This window comes from Chlorocebus sabaeus, chromosome 26 (assembly GCF_047675955.1).
Source record: "Chlorocebus sabaeus isolate Y175 chromosome 26, mChlSab1.0.hap1, whole genome shotgun sequence".
In the NCBI taxonomy this organism is placed as follows: Eukaryota; Metazoa; Chordata; class Mammalia; order Primates; family Cercopithecidae; genus Chlorocebus; species Chlorocebus sabaeus.
The window spans coordinates 16,520,577-16,546,386 of record NC_132929.1 but is presented as its reverse complement, the minus strand read 5'-3'; the positions used below and the strand labels follow the sequence as shown (position 1 = coordinate 16,546,386).

Below are 25,810 nucleotides of genomic sequence, written 5' to 3'. Positions count from 1 at the left end.
TCACCTGATGTCAGGAGTTGGAGACCAGCCTGGCCAACATGGCAAATCCGTCTCTACTGAAAATACAAATATTAGCCGGGCGTGGTGGCAGTCACCTATTATAATCCCAGCTACTTGGGAGGCTGAGGCAGGAGAATTACTTGAACCTGGGAGACGGAGGTTGCTTTGAGTGGAGATCGCACCATTGCACTCCAGACTGGGTGACAGAGTAAGACTCCATCTTAAAAAAAAAAAAAAAAAAAAGTTCAAAAGAGAATGTTTACATAAAACCCAGTGTGCTGTAATTATGTTCTAGGTTCATGATTCTATCATGAAGATTAAACAGATGGCATAAGGATAGAATCACACCTTACGATCCTGACCAAATAAAAGAAGAATGAAGAAATATATGTTTTCTCTATTTAGATCATGAATGTATGGTTAAACAAACAAAAAAAAGCTATAACAGGCGTAAGTACTTTACTTCACAAGTCTTCTAGTTGTGCCTCAAGAAACACTGATATGGCTGGGCACGGTGGCTCCCACCTGTAATCCCAGCAATTTGCGAGGCCAAGGTGCGCAGATCACTTGAGATCCGGAGTTTGAGATGAGCCTGGCCTACATGGTGAAACACCGTCTCTACTAAAAATACAAACTGTAGCCGGGTGTGGTGGCAGGTGCCTGTAATCCCTGCTTCTTAGCTCCTCACGAGGCTGAGGCAGGAGAATCTCTTGAACCCAGGAGGCAGAGGTTGCAGTGAGCCGAGATCGCACCACTGCACTCCACCCTGGGTGACAGAGCAAGACTGTCTCAAAAACAAACAAAAAAATACACTGATACAAAAACAAACAAAAAAATACACTGATATAATCTACTATCAGAAAGGGAGAAGAGGCTGGGCGCAGTGGCTCATGCTTGTAATCCCAGCACTTTGGGAGTCTGAGGAGGGAGGATTGCTTGAGCTCAGGAGTTTGAAATCAGCCTGGGCAACATGGCAAAACCCCGTCTCTATTTATAAAATTTTAAAAAATTAAAAAGTAAAAAAGAAAGGGAGATTATCTATTTGCTATAAAAACAGAGAAGGTTTACCGGAAAAAAGAGTTGTCCTAGCTTTTCTCTCAGCAGCACTCACAAAAAAAACTACAGGAACCTCTGTGCTTAGGCTCCAGAAGCAGGACATGGAATTCCCACAGCTTGGGAAAAGTTGGCTGGAAATAGCATCCTCTTTCATAGTGTTTCTTAAACTTCCTTAAAGATAAGAATAACCTGGAACACCCGTTAGGAAACAAATTCCTGGGCTGGGCACGGTGAGTCACGCCTGTAATCCTAGCACCTTGGGAGGCCAAGGCAAGCGGATCACTTGAGGTCAGGGGTCCAAGACTATCCTGGCCAACATGGTGAAACCCAATTGCTACTAAAAATACAAAAATTAGATGGGCATGGTGGTGCGTGCCTGTAATCCCAGGTACTTGGGAGGCTGAGGCAGGAGAATTGCTTGAACCCGAGAGGAGGAGGTTGCAGTGAGCCGATATCACGCCACTGCACTCCAGCCTGGCAGCCTGGGTGACAAGTGAAACTCCGTCTCAAAAAAAAAAGAAAAAAAAAAAAGAAAAAAGAGAAGAAAAAAAAAAAATCCTGGGCCTAACCTAGACTCAATGAATTATAATTATCAGGGAAGAGCCTGGTAATTTGTATATTTAACAAATACCTCAGGTTATTCTTAACATGTACATTTGAAAATCTAAGCTTATCTCAAATGAGCGATTCTCCTGCCTCATTCTTTCACAGTACTTCAAAGATTTTCAAGGAAGGCTAGCAATTGTGGTCATGGTTTTCAAACTTTAGCAAGCATAAGATTACCTAGAGAGCTTGTGTTGTTTTTTTTTTAAATTGTTTTTTTGAGATGGAGCTTCGCTCTGTCACCCAGTCTGGAGCACAGTGGCACGATCTTGGCTCACTGCAACCTCCACCTCTCGGGTTCAAGCGATTCTTCTGCCTCAGCCTCCCGAGTAACTGGGATTACAGGCACCTGCCAACGTGCCCAGCTAGTTTTTGTATTTTTAGTAGAGACGGGGTTTTACCATGTCGGCTAGGGTGGTCTCAAACTCCTGGCCTCAGGTGATCCACCCCCTCAGCCTCCCAAAGTGTTGAGATTACAGGCGTGAGCCATGGTGCCTGGCCCTGGAGAGCTTGTTAAAACAGGTTGCTAGCCCGAGTATCTGATTGTTTCTGATTCAGTAGATCTGAAGTCCCATCAGACAATCTGTATTTCTAATCTCAAGTAATGGTAATGCTGGGGACCATGTTCTGGGAACCCCAGAGCTACAGTAACATGAATGTGGGTTAATATTCTTCAACAGGGCATAGCAAAAATTAATCAGTAAGGGCTCTTCTGTTGTGAATGAAAGAGGGCTATTTTTTATTAGCTTAAGGAGGCCTTGTGACATTCTCAGAAATATACATTTTTTTCTTGATAGAGAGACCTGATTTTTTTTTTTTTCTTCAGATGGAGTCTCGTGCTGTGGCCCAGGCTGGAGTGCAGTGGTGCGATCTCGGCTCACTGCAAGCTCTGCCTCCTGGGTTCACGCCATTCTCCTGCCTCAGCCTCCTGAGTAGCTGGGACTACAGGTACCCGCCACAATGCCCAGCTAATTTTTTGTATTTTCAGTAGAGATGGGGTTTCACCATGTTAGCCAGGATGGTCTCGATCTCGATCTTGTGATCCAACCATCTTGGCCTCCCAAAGTGCTGGGATTACAGGTGTGAGCCACCGCGCCTGGATGATAAACAGACCTGATTAAAACAAATCAATGAAATTTCTATGTAAACATATTTTTCAGTGAGGCACAGTCACTTATGCCTGCCTGTAATCTCAGCACTTTGGGAGGCTAAGGAGGGAGAATCACTCTAGGCCAAGAGTTTGAGACCAGCCTGGGCAACACAGTGAGCTTCATCTCTACAAAAATAATAGGCGGGGCATGGTGGCTCACGCCTGTAATCCCAGCACTTTGGGAGGCCAAGGCGAGTGAATCACGCGGTAAGGAGATCGAGACCATCCTGACTAACACGGTGAAACCCCGTCTCTACTAAAAAATACAAAAAAATTAGCCAGGTGTGGTGGCGGGTGCCTGTAGTCCCAGCTACTTGGGAGGCTGAGGCAGGAGAATGGCATGAACCCAGGAGGCAGAGCTTGCAGTGAGCCGAGATCGTGCCACTGCACTCCAGCCTGGGCAAGAGAGCAAGACTCTGTCTCAAAAAAAAAAAGAAATAGACCGGGCACTGTGGTTTATGCCTGTTGTCCCAGCACTTTGGGAGGCTGAGGCAGGGGGATCACCTAAGGTCAGGAGTTCGAGACCAGCCTCAACATGGAGAAACCCCCTCTCTACTAAAAATACAAAATTAGCCAGGCATGGTGGTGCATGCCTATAATCCCAGCTATTCAGGAGGCTGAGGCAGGAGAATTGCTTGAACATGGGAGGCGGAGGTTGCGGTGTGCCGAGATCGTGCCATCGCACTCCAGCCTGCGCAACATGAGCAAAACTGTCTCAAAAAAAAAAAAAAACCAAGAAAAAGAAAAAGAAAAATAGAAAAATATTTTGCTGGGCTTGGTGGTGTGTGCCTGTAATCCCAGCTACACTGAGGAGGGAGGACTGCTTGAGCCCTGGAGTTAGAGGCTGCAGTGAGCTATGATTGTACTATTGCATTCTAGCGGGGCAGACTGAGATCCCATCTCTAAAAACACAAACAAAAAAAATATTTTCTGTGAGCAAAACATTCATTAACAAATGCTGAATGCATTGCTCTATGGCTTGGGCATCCAGTGGTTGACCAAATCAAAGTTCTTGTCCTCATAGCCTATATTCTACTAGCTCATCTATCCTATCTGAATACTTGTATTACGAGACGATGTGTTAGTGACTCTGTCCAAAAGAGAATCCTTAAACTACTAAAATAGTATACTTAAAAGTATGAATGCTGTACAAGATTGCCAAAACAATTTTGGGAGGGAAGACACAAGTATATACATCTTCAGAAAACTAAGATCAGGCTGCAAAAGAGTAATTCCTTTTCCTTCATAGGAATTTTGTAGGCAGAGGCAAAAAGCTGCAATTACTATTCCAACCTAATTTTGTGCTTCAGTGGTATACATTTAACAGGTTGCAGTCCTCAAATTATAAGCTGGGAAAGATAATTTGATTATAAAACAAGAGAGAATATTCTCCTCAACTTATTTAGGCAGGTTCCAACTTGAGTCTGACATCTCAGCATACAATTAAATTGTTTTATCACTGGGTTTCCATAAAATGTGTGGCAGGGCTACATTACCACATTTGACCCTAGACAAAGGAAAAGAAGTAAAACAATTTTGAGGATGTATTTCAAAACTTTATTTGAGGATACAGAAACTTACAACCTCTTCACAAGCTTTACTCAGGTATAATTAACATACCTCAAAAATGACCTGCTGTAAGTATAAAATTCATTGAGAGCTTTAGTGAATTTGCAGAGTTGTATAACCATGAGCACTATCCAATTTTAGAATATTTTCGTCACCCCTAAAAAAATCTCTCAGCTTTATTCACAGTTACTCCTAATTCCTATCGACAGTAACCACAATTCTTCTATCTCTTAGATTATCCCCTTCTGGAAATTTCATATAAACGGAATCATACAATATGTGGTCTTTTGTGTTTAACTTCTATCATTTAGCATATTTCAAAGTTCATCCATGTTGTTAACATGTATCAGTACTTAAGTTCTTTTTTTATTGCTGAAGAGTATCCCATTGTATGGAGAAAACAAATTTTCTTTATTCATTTACCAGCTGATGGATATTTTGGGCTATTACAGTGATACCATAAACATTATCATACAAGTCTTTGTATGATATGTTTTTATTTCTCTTGGGTATATAACTAGAGTAAAATTGCTGCATCATATGGTAAATTCATTTTTAACTTTTTAAGCAGCCACCTGTTTTGCAAAGAGACCACCAATGCATATTGTCACCAGCAATATGTGAGGGTTCCAGTTTCTCTACGTCCTCCCAGTATTTGTTACTGTCTTTTTAATTATAGCCTTCATAGTGGGTGTGAAGTGGTAGCTCACCACGATTTCAATTTGCATTTTCCTGATGATTAATGATGTTGAGCATCTTTTTATGTGCTTATCAGCCATTGTATATCCTCTTTGGAAAGATGTCTATTCAAATCCTTTGCCCATTTAAACAACTGGATTATCTTTTTATTGTTGGGTTATAATAGTTCTTTATATATTCTGGATACCAGACCTTTATCAGATACATGATTTGCAAATATTTTCTCACATTCTTTGGGTTATATTTTCATTTTCTTCATAGTGTCCTTTGAAGCACAAAAGTTTTTAATTTTGATGAAGTGAAAACTCACTCTATTATCAATTTATTCTTTCATGGACTGTGTGTTTGGTGTTGTAGCTAATAAATATTTGCCTACCCCAAGGTCACTAAGATTTTCCCCCATGTTCTCTCTGAAAAATTATAGTTTAGGCTCTTATTTAGGATTACCACCCTTCTAAAAACAGTATAAGTAAAACATATAACATTAAATTGAGCATTTTAACTATTTTAAAGTATACAGTTCAGGTGCATTAAGAACATTCATGCTGCTATGCAACCATCACCACTATTCGTCTCCAGAGCTTTTTCATCATCCCCAACTGAAACTATACCATTGAACAATAACACCCCAGTCTCCCTACCCGCAGAAAACCACCATTCTACTTTCTGTCTGATTTTGAAGTACCACATATTAGTGGAATCATACGGCTTTTGTCCTTTTTTTTCCTTTTCCGAGCCAGAGTTTCACTCTTGTTGCTCAGGCTATAGTGCAATGGCATGATCTCGGCACACTGCAACCTCCGACTCCCAGGTTCAAGCGATTCTCCTGCCTCAGCCTCCGGAGTAGCTGGGATTACAGGTGTGTGCCACCACGCCTGGCTAATTTTCCATATTTTTAGTAGTGATGGGGATTCACCATGTTGGCCAGGCTGGTCTCAACTGACCTAAGGTGATCCACCTGCCTCGGCCTCCCAAAGTGCTGGGATTACAGGCATGAAGCCACTGCGCCTGGCCTCAGTTTTTGTCTTTTTGTGACTAACTTATTTCACTTAGCATGTCCTCAAGGTGAGTGGATGTTAATAGCATGTGTCAGAATTTCCTACCTTTTTACCTGCAGGACTAGGTCTAAGAAAAAAAATTTTTTCTTCCTTTTAAGGCTAAAATAACATTTCATTGTGTATATATACCACATGTTATATATTCATTTGTCAATGGACATTGGGTTATTTCCAAAGCTATTGTGAGTAATGCTGCTATGAACATCGGTGTCCAAGTCTCTGAGTTCCTGTTTTCAATTATTTTGAATATAAAGCTGGAAATGGAACTGTTGGATCACATGGTCATTCTGTTTTTAATTTTTTGAGAAATGACCACACTGTTACCTATTTTAATTTTTACGTGTGGTGTATAGTAAGGGTCTAAAGTTATTGTTTTGCATTTGGAAATTCACCTACATCAGCACAATTTATTGAAAAGACCATTCTTTCCCTCATTAAATTGCCTTGTCAGCCAGGTTTGGTGGCTCACATCTGTAATCCTAATACTTTTGGAAGGTTGAGTTGGGAGGATCACCTGAGGCCAGGAGTTCGAGACCAGCCTGGGCAACACAGCGAGACCATGTGTATTTGCAAAAAATTTAAAATTTTTAAAAAATCGCCTGTTACCTTTGTCAAAAATCAAGTGACCATAAAGGTTTCATTTCTGAACTCTCCATGTTTATCCTTATGCCATCACCATATTGTCTTGGTTATTGTAGCTTTATAATAAGTTTTTAAACCAAAAAGTCTAAAATCTCAAATTTTCTTTTTTTTCCAGACATTTCAGCTATTCTGGGTCCTTTGCATTTCCATATGTTATATCCCATAAATGTTGTGATTATTTTGTAAATTTCTGCAAAAAAACGCTTGCTGGAATTTTGATAAGGATTGTGTTGAATCTGTAGATAAATCTGAGGAGAACTGCTTTTTCTTGAGACAGACTCCACCCAGGCTGGAGTGCAGTGGCACAATCTCAGATTACTGCAACCTCTGTCTCCCTGGTTCAAGTGATTCTCCTTCCTCACCCTCCCAAGTAGCTCGGACTACAGGCAGTACGCCACCATGTCTGGCTAATTTTCGTATTTTTAGTAGAGACAGGGTTTTGCCATGCTGGTCAGGCTGGTCTTGAACTCCTGACCTCAGGTAATCCGCTCACCTTGGCCTCCCAAAGTGTAGGGATTAAGGTGTGCGCCCCTGTACCTGGCCAAGAATGCCATTTTAATAATATTGAGTTTTCCCATCCATGATATGGAATGTTTCTCTTTATGTAAATCTTCCATTTTTCTCAGCAATATTTTAAGAGTTTTTGCTGTACAAATCTTACATTCCTTTTGTTAAATTTATTCCTAAGTATTTTATTCTTTTTCATGCTACTGTGAAGTTTTTTTTTTTTTAAGCTTGACTTTTGAATTGTTATGGTCTAGTATATAGAAATACAATGGATTTTCGTATATTGATACTGTATTCTGCAACTTTCCTGAACCAGTTTATTTAGTTCTAGTTTTTCTTGTGGGTGGATTCCTTAGGATTTTCTACATATAGCACCATGTCATCAGTAAATAGTTTTCCTTCTTCCATTCCAATCTGGATGCCACTTATTTCATTTGCTTGTCTGACTACACCGTCCACAATCTTCGGTACATTACTGAATGTAAATAGTGAAAGTGGGCATCCTTGCCTTGTTACTGACTTTAAGGGGAAAAGCATTCAGAATTTCACCATTAAGGCCGGGTGCAGTGGCTCACACCTGTAATCCCAGCACTTTTGGGAGGCCGAGGCAGGCAGATCACTTGAGGTCAGGAGTTTGAGACCAGCCTGGCCAACATGGAGAAACCCTGTCTCTTCTAAAAATACAAAAATTAGCTGGGCGTGGTGACACACGCCTGTAGTACCAGCTATTCAGGAGGCTGAGGCAGGAGAGTCACTTGAACCCGAGAGGTGGAAGTTGCAGTGAGACAAGATACCACCACTGCATTCCAGTCTGGGCAACAGAGAATTTTCACCATTTAGTATGATGCTACCTGTAGGTATTTCACAGATGCCCTTTAGCAGGACCTCTGATACATGTTATATTCATTATTGAGAGTGAGACATTGAAGCCTGTATCCATTACTGAAAATGAAAAACTGGTCCCCTACTATTATTGTTGAGTTGTCTATTTCCCCCTTTAATTCAGTTTTTGTTTCGTGTATTTTGGGGCTTTGTTGTTAGGCGTGCGTATATGTTTACAACTGTTATACCTTCCTGACAAACTGACCTTTTAATTATAAAATGTTCCTCTTTGTATATAATGTGTTTGTCTTAAAGTGTACTTTGTCTGAAAATATTATGGCCACTCAGGGTCTCTTATGGTTACTATTTGCATGCAATATCTTTTTCCATTCTTTTACTTTCTAAAGGGTTTCTCTGGAAGAAAACATATAGTTGGATTTTTTTTTTTTTAATCCAGTCTGAGAGCAACTCTAAAGAATGCCTTTTCCTGGCCAGGTGTGGTGGCTTACGCCTGTAATCTCAGCACTTTGGGAGGTCAAAGGAGGTGGATCACCTGAGGTCAGGAGTCCGAGACCAGCCTGGCCAACATGGTGAAACCCCATCTCTACTAAAAATACAGAAAATTAGCTGGGCGTGGTGGCGGGCACCTGTAATCTCAGCTACTAGGGAGGCTGAACCCGGGAGGTGGAGGTTGCAGTGAGGTGAGATCATGCCATTGCGCTCTAGCCTGGGTGACAAGAGCGAGGCTCCATCTGGGAAAAAAAAAAAAGAACACCTTTTTCTACTAAGTAAGTCATTCTTTTGAACCACACATATAACTTTGGGAAGTGGGGTTATAGAAGAAACACTCTTCGGCCAAACTAACCCGGGCAGTCACTACTTTGATAAGTGTAGCCATATTCTCTCTTATCTAAACCAGTAACCTACCTCTCAGCCACTGCCAGCAGTCGTTCTGGCCTAAAGGTACCCTCGGTGTCAATGTACATGGCCTTTCCTTCACCTCCACCCCGGTCAATGGGAAGCTATAGAGAACAAAAACAACAGTGGAAATGAACATTGTATTTCTGATATAGCTGACCAAGTTTCTCATGACATCTTTATAATTCCTCCAAGGCAAAGGGGAAAAAACACTTAAGAATGACAGTGGTAGGAAGGCGGCATTCCCTTCTGATATTAATAGCAATACAGCTAGAAAAAAATGTAAAGCTGATTGTGTCTCACTACATACAGCTAGTCTTGTCAGAACTGGACTGCTTAGAAATACAGCCCAAAGTAGGTAATTATTTTCTTTTTTTTTTTTTATTGCGATGGAGTCTCACTGTCGCCCAGGCTGGAGTGCAGTGGCATTATCTTAGTTCACGGCAACCTCCACCTCCTGGGTTCAAGCAATTCCCCTGCCTCAGCCTCCCGAGTAGCTGAGATTAAAGGCGCATGCCACCATGCCCAGCTAATTTTTGTATTATTAGTAGAAACAAGGTTTCACCAAGTTGGCTAGGCTGGTCTTGAACTCCTGACCTCAGGTGATCTGCCTGCCTTGGCCTCTCAAAAAAGTGCTGGGATTCCAGGCACGAGCCACTGCGCCTGGCCTTTTTTTGTTTTGGAGGTAAGATCTCACTCTGCTGCCCAGCCTGCAGTGCAGTGACACAATCTTGAACTCCTGAGCGCAGGTGATCCACCCACCTCAGCCTCCCAAAGTGCTGGGATTACAGGCGTGAGCCACCATGCAACCTCTGCATTACGGGCTCAGGTGATCCTCTCATCTCAGCCTCCCGAATAGTTGAGACCATAGGTGTGCACCACCACACCCATTAAATTTTTTTGTAGACAGGGTTTTGCCACATTGCCCAAGCTGGTCTTAAACTCCTTGACTCAAGTGATCTGCCTGACTCAGCCTCTTATAGTGCTGGGATAACAGGCAGGAGCCACCACACCTGGCCAGTAATAAAATTCTGTAACTGCATGCCAACACAAGACTGATCAATTCAAAAGCACAAAAACTTGGAAGACCATTTACCTTAGCTTTAATCAATAACGGGCCATGATCCAAAGCCCAGTTGATCTTAGCATGTCTAAATCAAACTTACACTTCACTTTATTGAGCAGTTCATTCTTCAGGGGTACTAAAGGGGCTTGTCAATGCCCTCGGAGTGTCCACAGCAAATTTCAAGTGTGAGCAAGAAAGAAAAAAACATATTTGCTCCAATAGTATAAACAAGATACTTTAAATGAATAATTGGAGAAAATAGAAAAATAAGTAGTAGAAAGAATTTTGAAAAGAAATCAAAAAGGAAAGAAAAGAGAAGTAAATGAAATGCCATGAAAACTGTCTCATGAGCCACTCAAGGAAATCTCTGCTTTAGGCTACCCATCCCGTACCAGATACCTTTGAATTTTTCTACAAAGTTTAAGTGAATGATGCTAAAGGGTAATTTGCACTCTAGAAATCTACTTTGGAGTCATAATTCACCTTTAAATTCTGAGGAAAATCCCTTAGAACATTTTATGTTCAAGTTCTAGGAGAACCAAATTTTTTCTTTTTTTTTTTTGAGACGGAGTTTTGCTCTTGTTGCCCAGGCTGGAGTGCAGTGGCACGATCTCAGCTCACCACAACCTCTGCCTCCCGGATTCAAGCAATGCTCCTCCCTCAGCCTCCCAAGTAGCTGGAATTTCAGGCACGTACCACCATGCCCGACTAATTCTGTATTTTTTTAGTAGAGATGGGGTTTCTCCACATTGGTCAGGCTGGTCTCAAACTCCTGACCTCAGGTGATTCACCCACCTTGGCCTCCCACAGTGCTGGGATTATAGGCGTGAGCCACTGCGCCTGGCCCAAATTTTTTCTTATCTTCAAGAATTTTTTTTGAAATTACAAAACAAGTATGTGCTTATATTAAAAATCCAAACAATATAGAAATAGAGGGCCGGGCATGGTGGCTCACACCTATAATCCCAGCAGTTTGGGAGGCCAAGGCGAGTGGATCACTTGAGGTCAGGAGTTCGAGACCAGCCTGGTCAACATGGTGAAACCCTGTCTCTACTAAAAATACAAAAATTAGCCGGGCATGGTGGTGCGCACCTGTAATCCCAGCTACTCGGGAGGCTGCAGCACGAGAATTACTTGAAACCAGGAGGCGGAGGGTACAGTGAGTGAGATCGTGCCATTGCACTCCAGCTTGGGTGACAGAGTAAGACTCTGTCTCACAAAAAAAAAAAAAAAAAAAAGTAGAGTAAAAACTGAAACCTTTTCAGCACTCTCCATCTCCCAGAAATAATTTCCCAGGTTATTTTCTATGCATTTTCATACACTTCTTTTATATAAGTGGTTCTTCCACTTAACTATGTGATTCTCAGAATATTCCTTCCTTTTCTGTAAAATGTAAATAAAACTGACCTTATGGGATTGTTTTAAAAACTAAATAAAATAATTCATGTAAAGTGTTTAGCACAGTACACTCTGAAGACATGATTTCCCCAACCTTGAGGGCACTGACTTTGGTGTATACAGTTATGGAAGGCTTTGTTAATTTGGTAAGGGAAAAATTATGCTACTATTTGGCAGATAAAATCTTTCACATCATGGGAATCCATGGAAGGAGCAAAGGACACATATACAACAAAAGAGAGTGGTGCCTAAAGAAAGATTTGGAACCAGTGGCCAAGAGGACAGAGAGCAGAAGCTGCCTCAGCTTCTTGGAAAGGAGGAAATATTAACACTCTGGGGGCTAAGTCCCCAGGAAATAAGATAAATGAAGTTTCCCTTACTCCTACCTCCCAGTAATATTAAGTGCTACTATGACAGGGGATTTTTTTCCAATTGAATAGACTTCCTTGGCAAAGGAAAGCCACAGATGATTGGGCATAGGTAGGCAGACTGACAACAGGATAGTGAACAAGTTCCCAGGGTAAGCTCAGGGGGATGGATTGCATGCTCTGTTCTCCAGCTTATTTGGCCCTTTCCACCTTGCCCTCCCAGTGCCATCATAGCCATCTTCTATTATTGGATTAGGATACCATCAGGTTAGCTCTTCTTAGGACCATAATTCTTAGGTCCTAGGACCATAATTCAATACTTCTTCATTTTATAGTGTTTCTAACTTTTACCATTTTATTTATTTATTTATTTATTTATTTATTTATTTATTTATTTTTTGAGACAGAGTCTGGCTCTGTCGCCCAGGCTGGAGCGCAGTGGCCGGATCTCAGCTCGCTGCAAGCTCCGCCTCCCAGGTTCACGCCATTCTCCTGCCTCAGCCTCCCGAGTAGCTGGGACTACAGGCGCCTGCCACCTCGCCCGGCTAGTTTTTTGTATTTTTTTAGTAGAGACGGGGTTTCACCTTGTTAGCCAGGATGGTCTCGATCTCCTGACCTCGTGATTCACCCGTCTCGGCCTCCCAAAGTGCTGGGATTACAGGCTTGAGCCACTGCGCCCGGCTACTTTTACCATTTTAATGATGCTTTGGTATAAATTCTTTGTACATTTATCTTTGCGTATATGTGAAATGTTCTGTAAGACAAATTTTCTGTCAAAGGGTATGTGATTTTTTTGTTTTGTGTTTTTTTTTTTTTTTGAGACGGAGTCTCGCTCTGTCACCCAGGCTGGAATGCAGTGGCGCCATCTCAGCTCACTGCAACCTCTGTCTCCCACGTTCAAGCAATTCTCTGCCTCAGCCTCCCAAGTAGCTGGGATTATAGGCACCCACCACCGCGCCTGGCTAATTTTTGTATTTTTAGTAGAGACAGGGTTTCACCATCTTGGCCAGGCTGTTCTTGAACTCCTGACGTCGTGATCCATCCGCCTCAGCCTCCCAAAGTGCTGGGATTATAGGCGTAAGCCACCACGCCCAGCTGCTCATGTGTTTTTAAAATTGGTACTTGTGTTAAATTGTCTTCTCAGAATTGTTTTTATTTTTTAATTGAGATGGGGTCTCGCCATATTCCCCACACTCGTCTGGAACTCCTGGGTTCAAGCAATCCTCCTGCCTCAGCCTCCCAAAGTGCTGGAATTAAAAGCATGAACTACTATGCCTGGCCCAGTATTTTAAAATTACTGTAGTATTTTGAACAAGCATGGGCGAATTCACTTTGTAACCTAACTGTAGCTCTCAACTTTATGACTTTTCTATGACAAAGAGATCTAACACATAATGGGGTTTTACTTTATTAAATTGATAAATTTGAACAAATGAGAGTAGATCATGTTTAGATTTAAGTAATAGTCTAACTTCCTCTCTATATCCCTGGTTCCAATTCTCAGGCTAATGAAATGTAATCTTTTCTATTATTAATTAATTAGCATTCTTTTTATTTAAAAAAAAATCAACGATCTATATAGTTGTTCAGCCATCTGCAAATGTTATTTTAACAGGCTATGTTTACTTGAGAATTTTGCTTTAGTTTATTGTTGACAGACATCATTTGACTACTTAATAAACATTCTCAGGCTAGGATTCTATTTGTACAACTTTGGAGCATCAGCATGCTATGCTGAGTTGCCATGGCAACTACAGATATTGTGTACTATAGTCTAAGTATTTATTCTACAAAAGTCCCTGTCAAAACAACATGGGAAAACATTTCTATTTAAAAAGGTCACACATCATGTCAAATGACGGATAAAAGAGTGACATTTTAAACAGCCCTAATTCCCTTTAGCTATCAAATTTCTAATGGAGCTCAGGCAATAGCTACAGCTTCTATAACTTACTCTTGCTCTTCTCAATGTTTCCTCCCTTATTATCATAAAAGGTCTCCTAAGTATCCTCCTCCCCCCCAACAACTCTTTCTTCCTAATGATTATAAGGATCTGGTTGCAGAGGCATTCGCCTGTAATCCCAGCTACGTGGGAGGCTGAGGTGGGAAGACTGCTTGTGCTCAGGAGTTTGAGAACAGCCGGGGCAACACAGGTAGACCCAATTTCAAAAAAAAAAAAAAAAGAATTTATTTCTGAGGAGAGTTAACAATGGATTAGGTCTACTCGATACTGAAATACTAGCTTGGCTGTCTCATAAGACATATGGTAGCCAGCCGGGTGCGGTGGCTCACGCCTGTAATCCCAACACTTTGAGAGGCCAAGGTGGGCAGATCACGAAGTCAGGAGATCAAGACCATCCTGGCTAACATGGTGAAACCCCGTCTCTACTAAAAATACAAAACATTAGCCGAGAGTGGCGGTGGGCACCTATAGTCCCAGCTACTCAGGAGGCTGAGGCAGGAGAATGGCGTCAACCCAGGAGGCAGAGCTTGCAGTGAGCCTAGATGGTGCCACTGCACTCTAGCCTGGGCGACAGAGCAAGACTCCATCTCAAAAAAACAAAAAAAGACATATGGTAACGCAAAGAAAACATTAGTGGAGCAATAAAAGAAACAATTAAAATGACAACAAAAAGCCAGTACGGTGGCTCACACCTGTAACCCCAGCACTTTGGGAGGCTGAGGCAGGTAGATCACCTGAGGACAGGAGTTCAAGACCAGCCTGATCAACATGGTGAAACCTCGTCTCTACTAAAAATACAAAAAACTAGCTGGGTGTGGTGGCAGGCACCTGTAATCCGTTTGGGAGGCTGAGGCTGGAGAATTGCTTGAACCTGGGAGGTGGAGGATGCAGTCAGCCAAGATTGTGCCACTGCACTCCTGCCTGGGTGACAGAGTAAGACTCTGTCTCAAATTTTAAAAAAAAGGAAAATAAGAAAAATGGGAGACTATCAAGCTAGATTACTTGATGTCATATTTAAATAAACTTGGGCCAGGTGCAGTGGCTCACACCTGTAATCCCAGAACTTTGGGAGGCTGAGGCAGGCGGATCACCTAAGGTCAAAAGTTCGGAGACCAGCCCAACCAATATGGTGAAACCCTGTCTCTACTAACAATACAAAAATTAAGAAGGGGTGGTGGCGTGTGCCACTGGTCCCAGTTACTGGGGAGGCTGAGACAGAATTGCTTGAACCCAGGAGGCAGAGGTTGCAGTGAGCTGAGATCATGCCACTACACTACACTCCAGCCTGGGCGACAGAGCGAGACCGCGTCTCAAAAAAAAAAAAAAAAAAATTTTTTAAATAAACTTTTATTCATGAAGAACCAGAGTATTTTCTATCTTTTAAGAAATGGCATTCACCACCTCAACACAGTGGTGACTGATGAAGGACATATCTGTAATATGAAAAAAAACTGAGATATATTAGTCTCTACAGAGACTAATATAACGAGGCTGATTTTCTCATTTCTTGCATATGGTTTACTACGGAAGACACAGGGCCCTAATAAAATCCGTATTTTTTTTTTTTTTTTTTTTTTTTTTTTTTTTTTTTGAGACAGAGTCTCGCTGTGTCACCCAGGCTGGAGTGCAGTGGCGCGATCTCGGCTCACTGCAAGCTCCGCCTCCTGGGTTTTACGCCATTCTCCTGCCTCAGCCTCCGAGTAGCTGGGACTACAGGCGCCCGCCACCACGCCCGGCTAGTTTTTTGTATTTTTAGTAGAGACGGGGTTTCACGGTGTTAGCCAGGATGGTCTCGATCTCCTGACCTCGTGATCCACCCGCCTCGGCCTCCCAAAGTGCTGGGATTACAGGCTTGAGCCACCGCGCCCGGCCGTATTTTTTTTTTTTAAGATAGGGTCTTGCTCTGTCACCCAGGCTGGAGTATAGTGATGCAATCACAGCTCACTGTAGCCTCAACCTCCCAGGCTCAAGCCACCACACCTGGCTCATTTTTAAAAAATTATTATTATTATTTTTTTTTTTTGAGACAGAGTCTCACTCTGTCGCCCGTAGCGCGATCTCGGCTCATTGCAAGCTCTGCCTCCCGGGTTCACACCATTCTCCTGCCTCAGCTTCCCGAGGAGCTGGGACTACAGGCACCCGCCACCATGCCCAGCTAATTTTTTGTATTTTTAGTAGAGACAGGGTTTCACTGTGTTAGCCAGGATGGTCTCAATCTCCTGACCTCGTGATCCGCCCGCCTCGGCCTCCCAAAGTGCTGGGATTACAGGCGTGAGCCACCGCACCTGGCTAAAAATTATTATTCATAGAGATGAGATTTTGCTGTGTTGCTCAGGCTGCTCTCAAACTCCTGGGCTCGAGATTTGACCACCTTGGCCTCCCAAAACACTGGTATTACAGACTTGAGCCACTATACCCGGACTTCAAAATCCACATTTTTTTTTAAGATGGAGTCTCACTCTGTCGCCTAGGCTGGAGTGCAGTGGTACAGTCTCGGCTCACTGCAAGCTCCACCTCCCGGGTTCACGCCATTCTCCTACGTCAGCCTCCCGAGTAGCTGGGACTACAGGCACCAGCCAACACGACTAATTTTTTATGTTTTTAGTAGAGACAGGGTTTCACTGCATTAGCCAGGAGGGTCTCGATCTCCTGACCTCGTGATCCACCCACTTTGGCCTCCCAAAGTGCTGGGATTACAGGTGTGAGCCACCACGCCCAGCCCTAGATCCACATTTTTAATGGCACACACCATCTTTAATTGTAAAACAGCATTACATCAATGTAATAAACTTTTTTTTTTTTTGAGATGGAGTCTCGCTCTGTCGCCCAGGGTGCAGGGACGTGATCTCGGCTTACTGTAAGCTCCGCCTCCCGGGTTCACGCCATTCTCATGCCTCAGCCTCCCCAGTAGCTGGGACTACAGGCGCCCGCCACCATGCCCCGCTAATTTTTTGTATTTTTAGTGGAGACAGGGTTTCACCATGTTAGCCAGGATGACCTGGATCTCCTGACCTCGTGATCCACCCGCCTTGGCCTCCCAAAGTGCTGGGATTATAGGTGTGAGTCACGGTGCCCAGCCAATAAACACTTTTAATAAAGTATTACTTAAATTCGGATAAATTGGCCAGTCACGGTAGTTCACGCCTGTAATCCTAGCACTTTGGGAGGCCAAGGCGGGCGGATCACTTGAGGTCAGGCATTTGAAACCAGCCTGGCCAACATGGTGAAACCCTGTCTCTACTAAAAATACAAAAAAAACTACCCAGATGTGGTGGCAGGCACCTGTAATCCCAGCTACTTGGGAGGCTGAGGCAGGAGAATTGCTTGAACCCAGGAGGTGGAGGTTACAGTGAGCTGAGATTGTGCTGCTGCACTCCAGCCTGGGCGACAGAGTGAGACTCCAAATAAATACATAAATAAATAAATTCAGACTAAATTATTAAGGACAGTTCTTAACTTGATTTACAAGAAAAAAACACAAAAGAAAATAATTTACATAGGATGTCTAAATCTATAACTGAGTTCCAAAAACTACTGCTATTTTTTTGAGAGGATAAGAACTCAGGCCGTGCGTGGTGGCTCATACCTGTAATCCCAGCACTTTGGGAGGCCGAGAGGAGTGGATCACTTGAGGTCAGGAGTTCAAGACCAGCCTGGCCAAATTGGTGAAACCCCGTCTCTACTAAAAATACAAAAATTAGCTGGGTGTGGTGGCAGACACCTGTAATCCCAGCTACTTGGGAAGCTGAGGCAGGAGAGTGGCTTGAACTTGGAAGGCGGAGGTTGCAGCAAGCCAAGATCGCACCACTGCACTCCAGCCTGGGCAACAGAGCAAGACTCCTTCTCAAAAAGAAAAAAAAAAAGAAAGAAAAAAAGAACTCAACTGAGTTGAGTCCTGAGGATAGAAAAACACTAGGAAGCCTCTTCTATAACACTGATATAAGGCAGATTTTGTTTCAGTTATTCTTGATCTCCAATAGTAAGTTGTGTCCATGGCAGAAGTGGGTATAATCTATCTAGGTTAAACTAATGCCATGTTCTTCAAAATAACTAAAATTGTAATAAAGTTTCAAAAGATTATAGCAGAAGAGTTGGTCCATGGGCATAGGCCAGGTTCAAGGATACTCTGTGGACTGGCTACTCATGCAGTACATCCTCAAAGCCAGAGAACATTAGGACCCACTTAGACGAGGAAAAAGGGTTCCCCATTACACTGCCTGAAGTTGCAGAAAAGATGAAAGTTTGTTAGCTTTCTCTTCTATATCCTACTCCCTCCATTTCTCATGGATCTTTCATTTCCAGAATGAGACTGAGTTCCACATCTCTCAATACAGCTAAAAGTTTTCACTTAGGGTTTGTCACCTCAAATCTGTCCTCTCTAAACTTGTACTCACGTTTCCAACAAAGCTGTCTTCCCCTCCCAAACACTTTTTAGGTTTACTAAGTTACTGTAATACATCGTTGGGCTGAGGTGTATTTTATTTTATTTTTTTGAGGGGGATGAGTCTCGCTTTCTCACCCAGGCTGGAGTGCAGTGGCGTGATCTCAGCTCACAGCAAGCTCCACCTTCTGGGTTCACGCCATTCTCCTGCCTCAGCCTCCCGAGTAGCTAGGACTACAGGTGCCCGCCACCACGCCCGGCTAATTTTTTGTATTTTTAGTAGAGACGGGGTTTCACCATATCAGCCAGGATGGTCTGGATCTCCTGACCTCGTGATCTGCCTGCCTCCGCCTCCCAAAGTACAGGGATTACAGGAGTGAGCTACCACGCCCAGCTGGGCTGAGGTGTATTTTTTACAGTCATTAAGTGCTGCCCTTTACAACATATTTTACCTATGTCTCTTTAGTGTCACTATCTTAGTTTAGTCCTGACCAGCTAATGCTTACTCTCCACAAACTCAAGTTTAAACTTCTCAACCTTCTGAAATAGGGTATTTTTTTTTTGAGACAGAGACAAAATCTTGCTCTGTTGCCCAGCCTGGAGAGTAGTGGTGGTACAATCTTGGCTCACAGCAACCTTGGCCTCCTGAGCTCAAGAGACCCTCCCGCCTCCACCTCCCAAGTAGCTGGCACTACAGGCACAGGCCACCACGTCTGGCTAATTTTTATATTATTTGTAGAGATGAGGATTTGCCATGTTGCTCAGGCTGGTCTCAAACTCCTGAGCTCAAGCGATCCACCCACCTTGGCCTCCCAAAGTGCTGGGATTACAGGTGTGAGTTACCATGCCCAGTTTGATGTATCTTTTTAAGGATCATCTCCTACTTTTCTACACAAACTCTGAACCAGGTAAATGACCTTGCTTATTTATTATCTTTTCCTTCTAACTTATGCCTTCCCACCCTCTGTCCATCCCATTCTGTAGAGTTAAATGCTTTTAATTTCCTTCCTTCCCAAATTTAGCATTCTTCAGAAGTCTGGTCCAATATCTTTTCTCTATAAAGTATTCCATCATCACTCTAGGGTGAAATTACCGCTTTCTATTCCTTAAACGGCTAACCCATTTCCTCTATGACATTCATTTTATATATCAGGCATGTTTTTGGACATCCATTATCTCTACCCATTCAAGCATTTATTGTTTACTGAGTGCTAAGCACTGCCTTAGGCACTAGCAATACAGCAGAAAACGTGCAGTGGCATGATCCCAGTCACTGGAGCCTTGACCTCCTAGGCTCAAGAGATTCTCTCTCCTCAGCTTCCTGAGTAGCTAGGATCACAGGTACACACCATCATGCTGGGTTAATATTTTTGGGTTTTTTTTTGCTTGCTTTTAGAAACAGTGTCTCAGAAACAGGGTCTCACTATGTTGCCCAGGCTGGTCTCAAATTCCTGGCCTCACGCGATCCTCCCACTTTGGCTTCCCAAAGTACTGGGATTACAGGCATGAACCACCGTGACTGGCCTCTTACGAAGTTTTAAGAACATCATCGGCCGGGCACGGTGGCTCAAGCCTGTAATCCCAGCACTTTGGGAGGCCGAGACAGGCGGATCACGAGGTCAGGAGATCGAGACCATCCTGGCTAACACGATGAAACCCCGTCTCTACTAAAAAAAATACAAAAAACTAGCCAGGCAAGGTGGCGGGCGCCTGTAGTCCCAGCTACTCGGGAGGCTGAGGCAGGAGAATGGCGTAAACCCGGGAGGCAGAGCTTGCAGTGAGCTGAGATCTGGCCACTGCACTCCAGCATGGGCGACAGAGCGAGACTCTATCTCAAAAAAAATTTAAAAAAATAAAAAAATTAAAAAAGAACATTATCTCTGAAGTCTAGTTTGAGTCCAGTATCTGCTACTTAAATACAATGTACTGGGAAATTATCTAACCCACTGTGTCTGTTTCCAAATCTACCCACGAATGGGAGCATAAGTAAAGGAAAAAGAAACTGAAGGGGTCCAGGGAAAGTTCTTTCCTAATGGAGGAGACACTAGGCATATTTGTATACTAATGAGGATAATCTCATAGAGAGGTATAAGAGAAAATGGAAGGAGTAGAGTCCTTGAGAAGGTGGCAGGAGATGGTAACCAAATCATATTGATAGAATGGGCCTTTGAGAAGAAAAGGGACACTTTCTCCATTGCAATCTGAGATAAGAAAAGATGGGCACAAATGTAGATTTGATGCAAAGAGCAGTTAGGTTATTGGCTGAGAATGAGAGTTGAAGAGGAGCATAAAGTTACGGTAACAGAAGACGAAGTATGAGATTATGAGATGCCTGTCTAACTCAGTGGGAAAGTACACCTAAATGGAGAAAGTAGACTTGCCAAGAAGTTTTGACTGGTAAAAGTTTGTCATCTTGAATTTTTTTCATTTTTTTTCTTTTTCCTTTTTTTTTTGAGGCAGTCTCGCTTCTTTGACCAGGCTGGAATGCAATGGTGCGATCTCAGCTCACTGCAACCTCCGCCTCCTAGGTTCAAGCGATTCTCCTGCCTCAGCCTCCCAAGTAGTTGGGATTACAGGCACGTGCCAACACGCCCAGCTAATTTTTGTATTTTTAGTAGAGATGGGGTTTCACCATGTTGGCCAGGCTGGTCTTGAACTCCTAGCCTCAAGTGATCTACCCGGCTTGGCCTCCCAAAGTGCTGGGATTACAGATGTGAGCCACCATGGCTGGCGGGTCATCTTGAATTTAAAGTGACGTCAGTCGGCTTTATTATACGATTTTTCTCCAGCGTAATCTGCTATTTGGGTACAGACATTGAGAAGACAGATGAGTTTTATCTAAGGTTGGCATCTCTTCAAGTGGGTATGTAAACTGAGGCTATTTGCAAGAGAATTACTTTAATGATGAATCATAAAATCTAGACTAATGAAGAAGATGGAGGGCTGGGCACAGTGGTTCACGGCTGTAATCCCAGCACTTTGGGAGGCCGAGGAGGGTGGATCACTTGAGGTCAGGAGTTCAAGAGCAGCCTGGCCAACATGGTGAAACCCCGTCTTTACTAAAAACACAAAAATTAGCCGGGCATGCTGGTGGGCACCTGTAATCCCAGGTACTCAGGAGGCTGATGAAGGAGAATCACTTGAACCAGAAAGGAGGTTGCAGTGAGCTGAGATCACACCACTGCACTCAAGCCAGGGTGACAGAGCAAGAATCTGTCTCAAAAACAGGAAAAAAAAAGCAGGTAAAGCCAGGAAAGGCCTGGTAGGAAAGTATGTGAAATCAATGTATCTGAAAGGAGATCAATGATTTGGAAGTTTCCATGACATGGAAGAATTTTGCAGTAGGAGTCTATTTTCTAACTATTAACAGCTATAAGATTCTTGAGGACAGAGACAGTGCCTTTTACGGCCATCCTAACAGATGCTTGCAACTAGCAGGAATAAAGTAATGTTTGCTTATTTGATTAGCCATAGCCCCAGTAGCTCACCTGGCAGGTGACAGCTAGTGTATGACAGATCTGGGTCTTCCCAGTTCGGAATTCTCCAAACATTTCTGTGATAGATCCAGTCTCAATTCCACCTAAAAAAGCAATAAGAAATACCTCTTAGCATAATACAAACATTTAGAAACTGTAGTCACAGAAATGTTCTTGGAGCTCAAGAGAAAGATATTTACATAAATTAAAAATTCAATTTCCAACAACCGATTTTTCAAAAATGTATTTTGAGGCTAGCCTTGGTGGCTCAGGCCTGTAATCCCAGTACTTTAGGAAGCTGAGGTGGACTGATTGCTTGAGTTCAAGAGTTCGAGACCAGCCTGGGCAACATGGTGAAGGCCTGTCTCTACAAAAAATACAAAAATTAGCCGGGCATGGTGACGGATGCCTGTAGTGCCAGCTACTCAGGAGCTAAGATGAGAGGATCACTTGAGCCTGGGAGGCAGAAGCTGCAGTGAGCCGAGATCATGCCACTGCACTCCAGCCTAGGCAACACAGTGCGACCTTGTTTCAAAACAAACAAACTAAAAGTATTTTGAAATAATCATAGATTTATAGATAGTTGCAAATAAGGCCAGGTGCAGTGGCTCATGCCTGTAATCCCAGCACTTTGGGAGGCCAAGGCAGGCGAATCACCTGAGGTCACGAGCTTGAGAGCAGCCTGGCCAACATTGTGAAACTTCGTCTCTACTAAAAATACAAAAATCAGCTGGACATAGTGATGGGCACCTGTAATCCCAGCTACTCAGCAGGCTGAAGCAGAAGAATCACTTGAACCTGGGAGGCGGAGGTTACAGTGAGCCGAGATCACACCACTGCACTCCAGCCTGGGTGACAGAGTGAGACTCCTTCTAAAAAAAAAAAAAAAAAAAAAGAGAGGCTGGGAACAATATGGTGAAACACCATCTCTACTAAAAATACAAAAATTAGCCAGGCATGGTGGCCCATGCCTGTAGTCCCAGCTACTCGGGAGGCTGAGGCGGAAGAATCACTTGAACCCAGGGGGTGGAAGTGGCAGTGAGCCGAGATCACGCTACTGCACTCCAGCCTGGGCGACACAGCAAGACTCTGTCTCAAAAAAAAAAAAGCTGGGTGCAGTGACTCACGCCTATGATTCCAGCACTTTGGGAGACTGAGGTGGGTAGATCAGGAGGTCAGGAGTCTTGAGACCAGCCTGGCCAAGATGGTGAAACCCCGTCTCTACTAAAAATACAAAACTTAGCCAGGTACTGTGGCAGGGGCCTGTCATCCCAGCTACTCATGAGGCTGAGGCAAGAGAATTGCTTGAACCCAGGAGTCAGGGGTTGCAGTGAGCTGAGATTGTGCCACTGCACTCTAGCCTGGGCAACAGAGCAAGACTCTGTCTTTAAAAAAAAAACAAACAAGGCCGGGCGTAGTGGCTCACGCTTGTAATCCCAGCACTTTGGGAAGCTGAGGCGGGCGGATCATGAGGTCAGGAGATCGAGACCATCCTGGTTAATATGGTGAAACCCCGTCTCTACTAAAAATACAAAAAATTAGCTGGGCGTGGTGGCGGGCACCTGTAGTCCCAGCTACTCGGGAGGCTGAGGCAGAAGAATGGCGTGAACCTGGGAGGCAGAGCTTGTAGTGAGCCTAGATCATGCCACTGCTCTCCAGCCTGGGCAACAGTGCGAGACTCTGTCTCAAACAAGCAAAACCACAGGGAGGTTCTATGCACCTAGCCTTCTGCAGTGTTAACATCTTGCATAGTGATAGTACAGCACTACTATTAGAAAACTGACACTGGGGGCTGGGCACAGTGGCACACGCCTGTAATCCCAGCACTTTGGGATGCTGAGGCGGGTAGATCATTTGAGGTCAGGAGTTTGAGACCAACCTAGCCAACGTGGTGAAACCTCATCTCTACTAAAAATACAAAAATTAGCTGGGCGTGGTGGCACTCGCCTGTAGTCCCAGCTACTTGGGAGGCTGAGGCAGGAGAATCACTTGAACCCAGGAGGCGGAGGTTGCAGTGAGCTGAGATTATGCCACTGCACTCTGGCCTGGGTAACAGAGCAAGACTCTGTCTCAAAAAAAAAGCAAAGAAAACTGACATTGGGCCAGGAGAGGTGGCTCAAGCCTATAATCCCAGCAGTTTCGGAGGCTGAGGCAGAAGAATGGCTTGAGCTCAGGATTTTGAGACCAGCCGGACAACATAGTGAGGCCCTGTCTCAAAAAAAAAAAAAAAAAAAAAATCGCCAGGAAGTAAATGACTGTAGTCCTAGCTCTAGGGAGACTGAGGCTAGAAGATCACTTGAGCCCAGGAAGCAGAGGTTGCAGTGAGCTGAGACCATGCCACTGCACTATAGCCTGGGTGACAGAGTGAGACCCTGTCTCAAAAAATAAATAATAAGGTTGAAAGCTTTATAGTTTTCCCTGAAGTCCTGAAGATTAGTGTGTACACAATGAGTAGTATTCAAACATGGATGCTTTAACCAGTCATCAAGTTTTCAACCTTGTGGTAGAGGAGGTTATATTTATAGTTACTTCCTTAAGCAAAAGGAGCTTACTCTCTCAATGCAATATTAAATGGAGACTAAATTATTTAATTTGCAGGTAAGTTTAGTATTTTATAAATAAGGTCCTACCTTGCAGCAGTCTTACCTCTTCAATGTAGATAATTCCTTTATCTCTCTTTTTTTTTTTGAGACAGTTTTGCTCGTCACCCAGGCTAGAGTGCAGTGGCACAATCTTGGCTCACAGCAACCTCCGTCTTCCGGGTTCAAGCGATTCTCCTGCCTCAGTCTCCCGAGTAGCTGGGAACACAGGCATGTGCCACCACGCCCAGCTAATTTTGTACTTTTAATAGGTTTCTCCATCTTGGCTGGGCTGGTCTCGAACTCCTAACCTCAGGTGATCTGCCCACCTTGGCCTCCCAAAGTGCTGAGATTACACGCATGAGCCACTGCACCTGGCCTTCCTTTATCTCTTTATCATTATCTAACAAGTAAATGCTACCCAAACATTTCAGTTTTGTTCCATAACCTGGAAGCTTTCCTAACTAGAGTTCACAACACAGAATAAGGGATTACTACACCTTGAAGTAGTTTGTCAAGCTCTTTGGAGCCAGTAGTAATCTGTATGATCTCTGATCGCCTTTGGTGGAATTCAGTTGCAGTGGTGAAACCCATTGGAACTAATTTAGCTGCCTCAGCCTGGGAAAAATAAGAAATGTTAAATCAACAAAATAATATTCCTTACCACAGTGATCTTGAGGGCAAAAAATATATATATAAAGAAAAAAGAAATATTAGTAAAACAAGAATCAGGTGTGCAATGAAACGAGAAAATATCTAATAAAATTACCAGGATGATTTCTCTTTAGAAAGTCATAAAAAAGATAATCTCATTCAGAGACTCCATGAAGATCAATTGGTTAATCACCAATTCAAGTTAATATGTTAATAGTTTTAAAAACTATTATAGATCCATACATATGTGTTTTGCCCAATTTATGACAAAACTGACAATATAGTACACCTTCATTTCCTGCTCCATCAACCGCAGAATGTATCCCTTAACTTCCTACTTTGTAAAAATGAGGACATTTGCCCTTCCATCTTTTGTCTCTCCATGGCTACTTCCCCACCTCTATCAGCCGTACCTTTTCTTTTATATTGTCTGGCTGAGAACATTCACATTCTATTTTGTAATTACAGATAAGTATTCTATAATAGCATTATGGGTTGATTCTAAAATTGAAAAGTAAATGCTTTCACAAATATGCAAAAATAAAGCAACACACTCCTAAATAACCAACAAGTCAAAGAACAAATGACAAGGGAAATGAGAAAATATTTTTTGCAATGAATGAAAATGAAGATAAATCAAAACTTACGGGCTCCAACTAAAGCAGTGCTCAGAGAGAAATTCAAAGCTATAAACACCTATATTAGAAAAGAAGGCTGGCCGGGCGCGGTGGCTCAAGCCTGTAATCCCAGCACTTTGGGAGGCTGAGACGGGCGGATCACGAGGTCAGGTGATCGAGACCATCCTGGCTAACACGGTGAAACCCCGTCTCTACTAAAAAATACAAAAAGCTAGCCAGGCAAGGTGGCGGGCGCCTGTAGTCCCAGCTACTCCGGAGGCTGA

General features: G+C 43.3%; 1 protein-coding gene across 3 annotated transcripts in view; it reads right to left on the bottom strand.

The window, feature by feature from the left end:
* Nucleotides 1-25,810, bottom strand: part of RAD51 (RAD51 recombinase) — a 39,969-nt gene that overhangs the window by 2,917 nt on the left and 11,242 nt on the right. For all 3 annotated transcript variants that reach the window (XM_008016997.3, XM_008016996.3, XM_073012058.1), the window contains exons 4-6: nt 24,756-24,873; nt 21,689-21,780; nt 9,034-9,128 (exon numbers count right to left, since the gene is read on the bottom strand). In XM_008016997.3, coding sequence (XP_008015188.1) covers nt 9,034-9,128; nt 21,689-21,780; nt 24,756-24,873 — 305 coding nt within the window. The remainder of the gene's footprint in view (nt 1-9,033; nt 9,129-21,688; nt 21,781-24,755; nt 24,874-25,810) is intronic.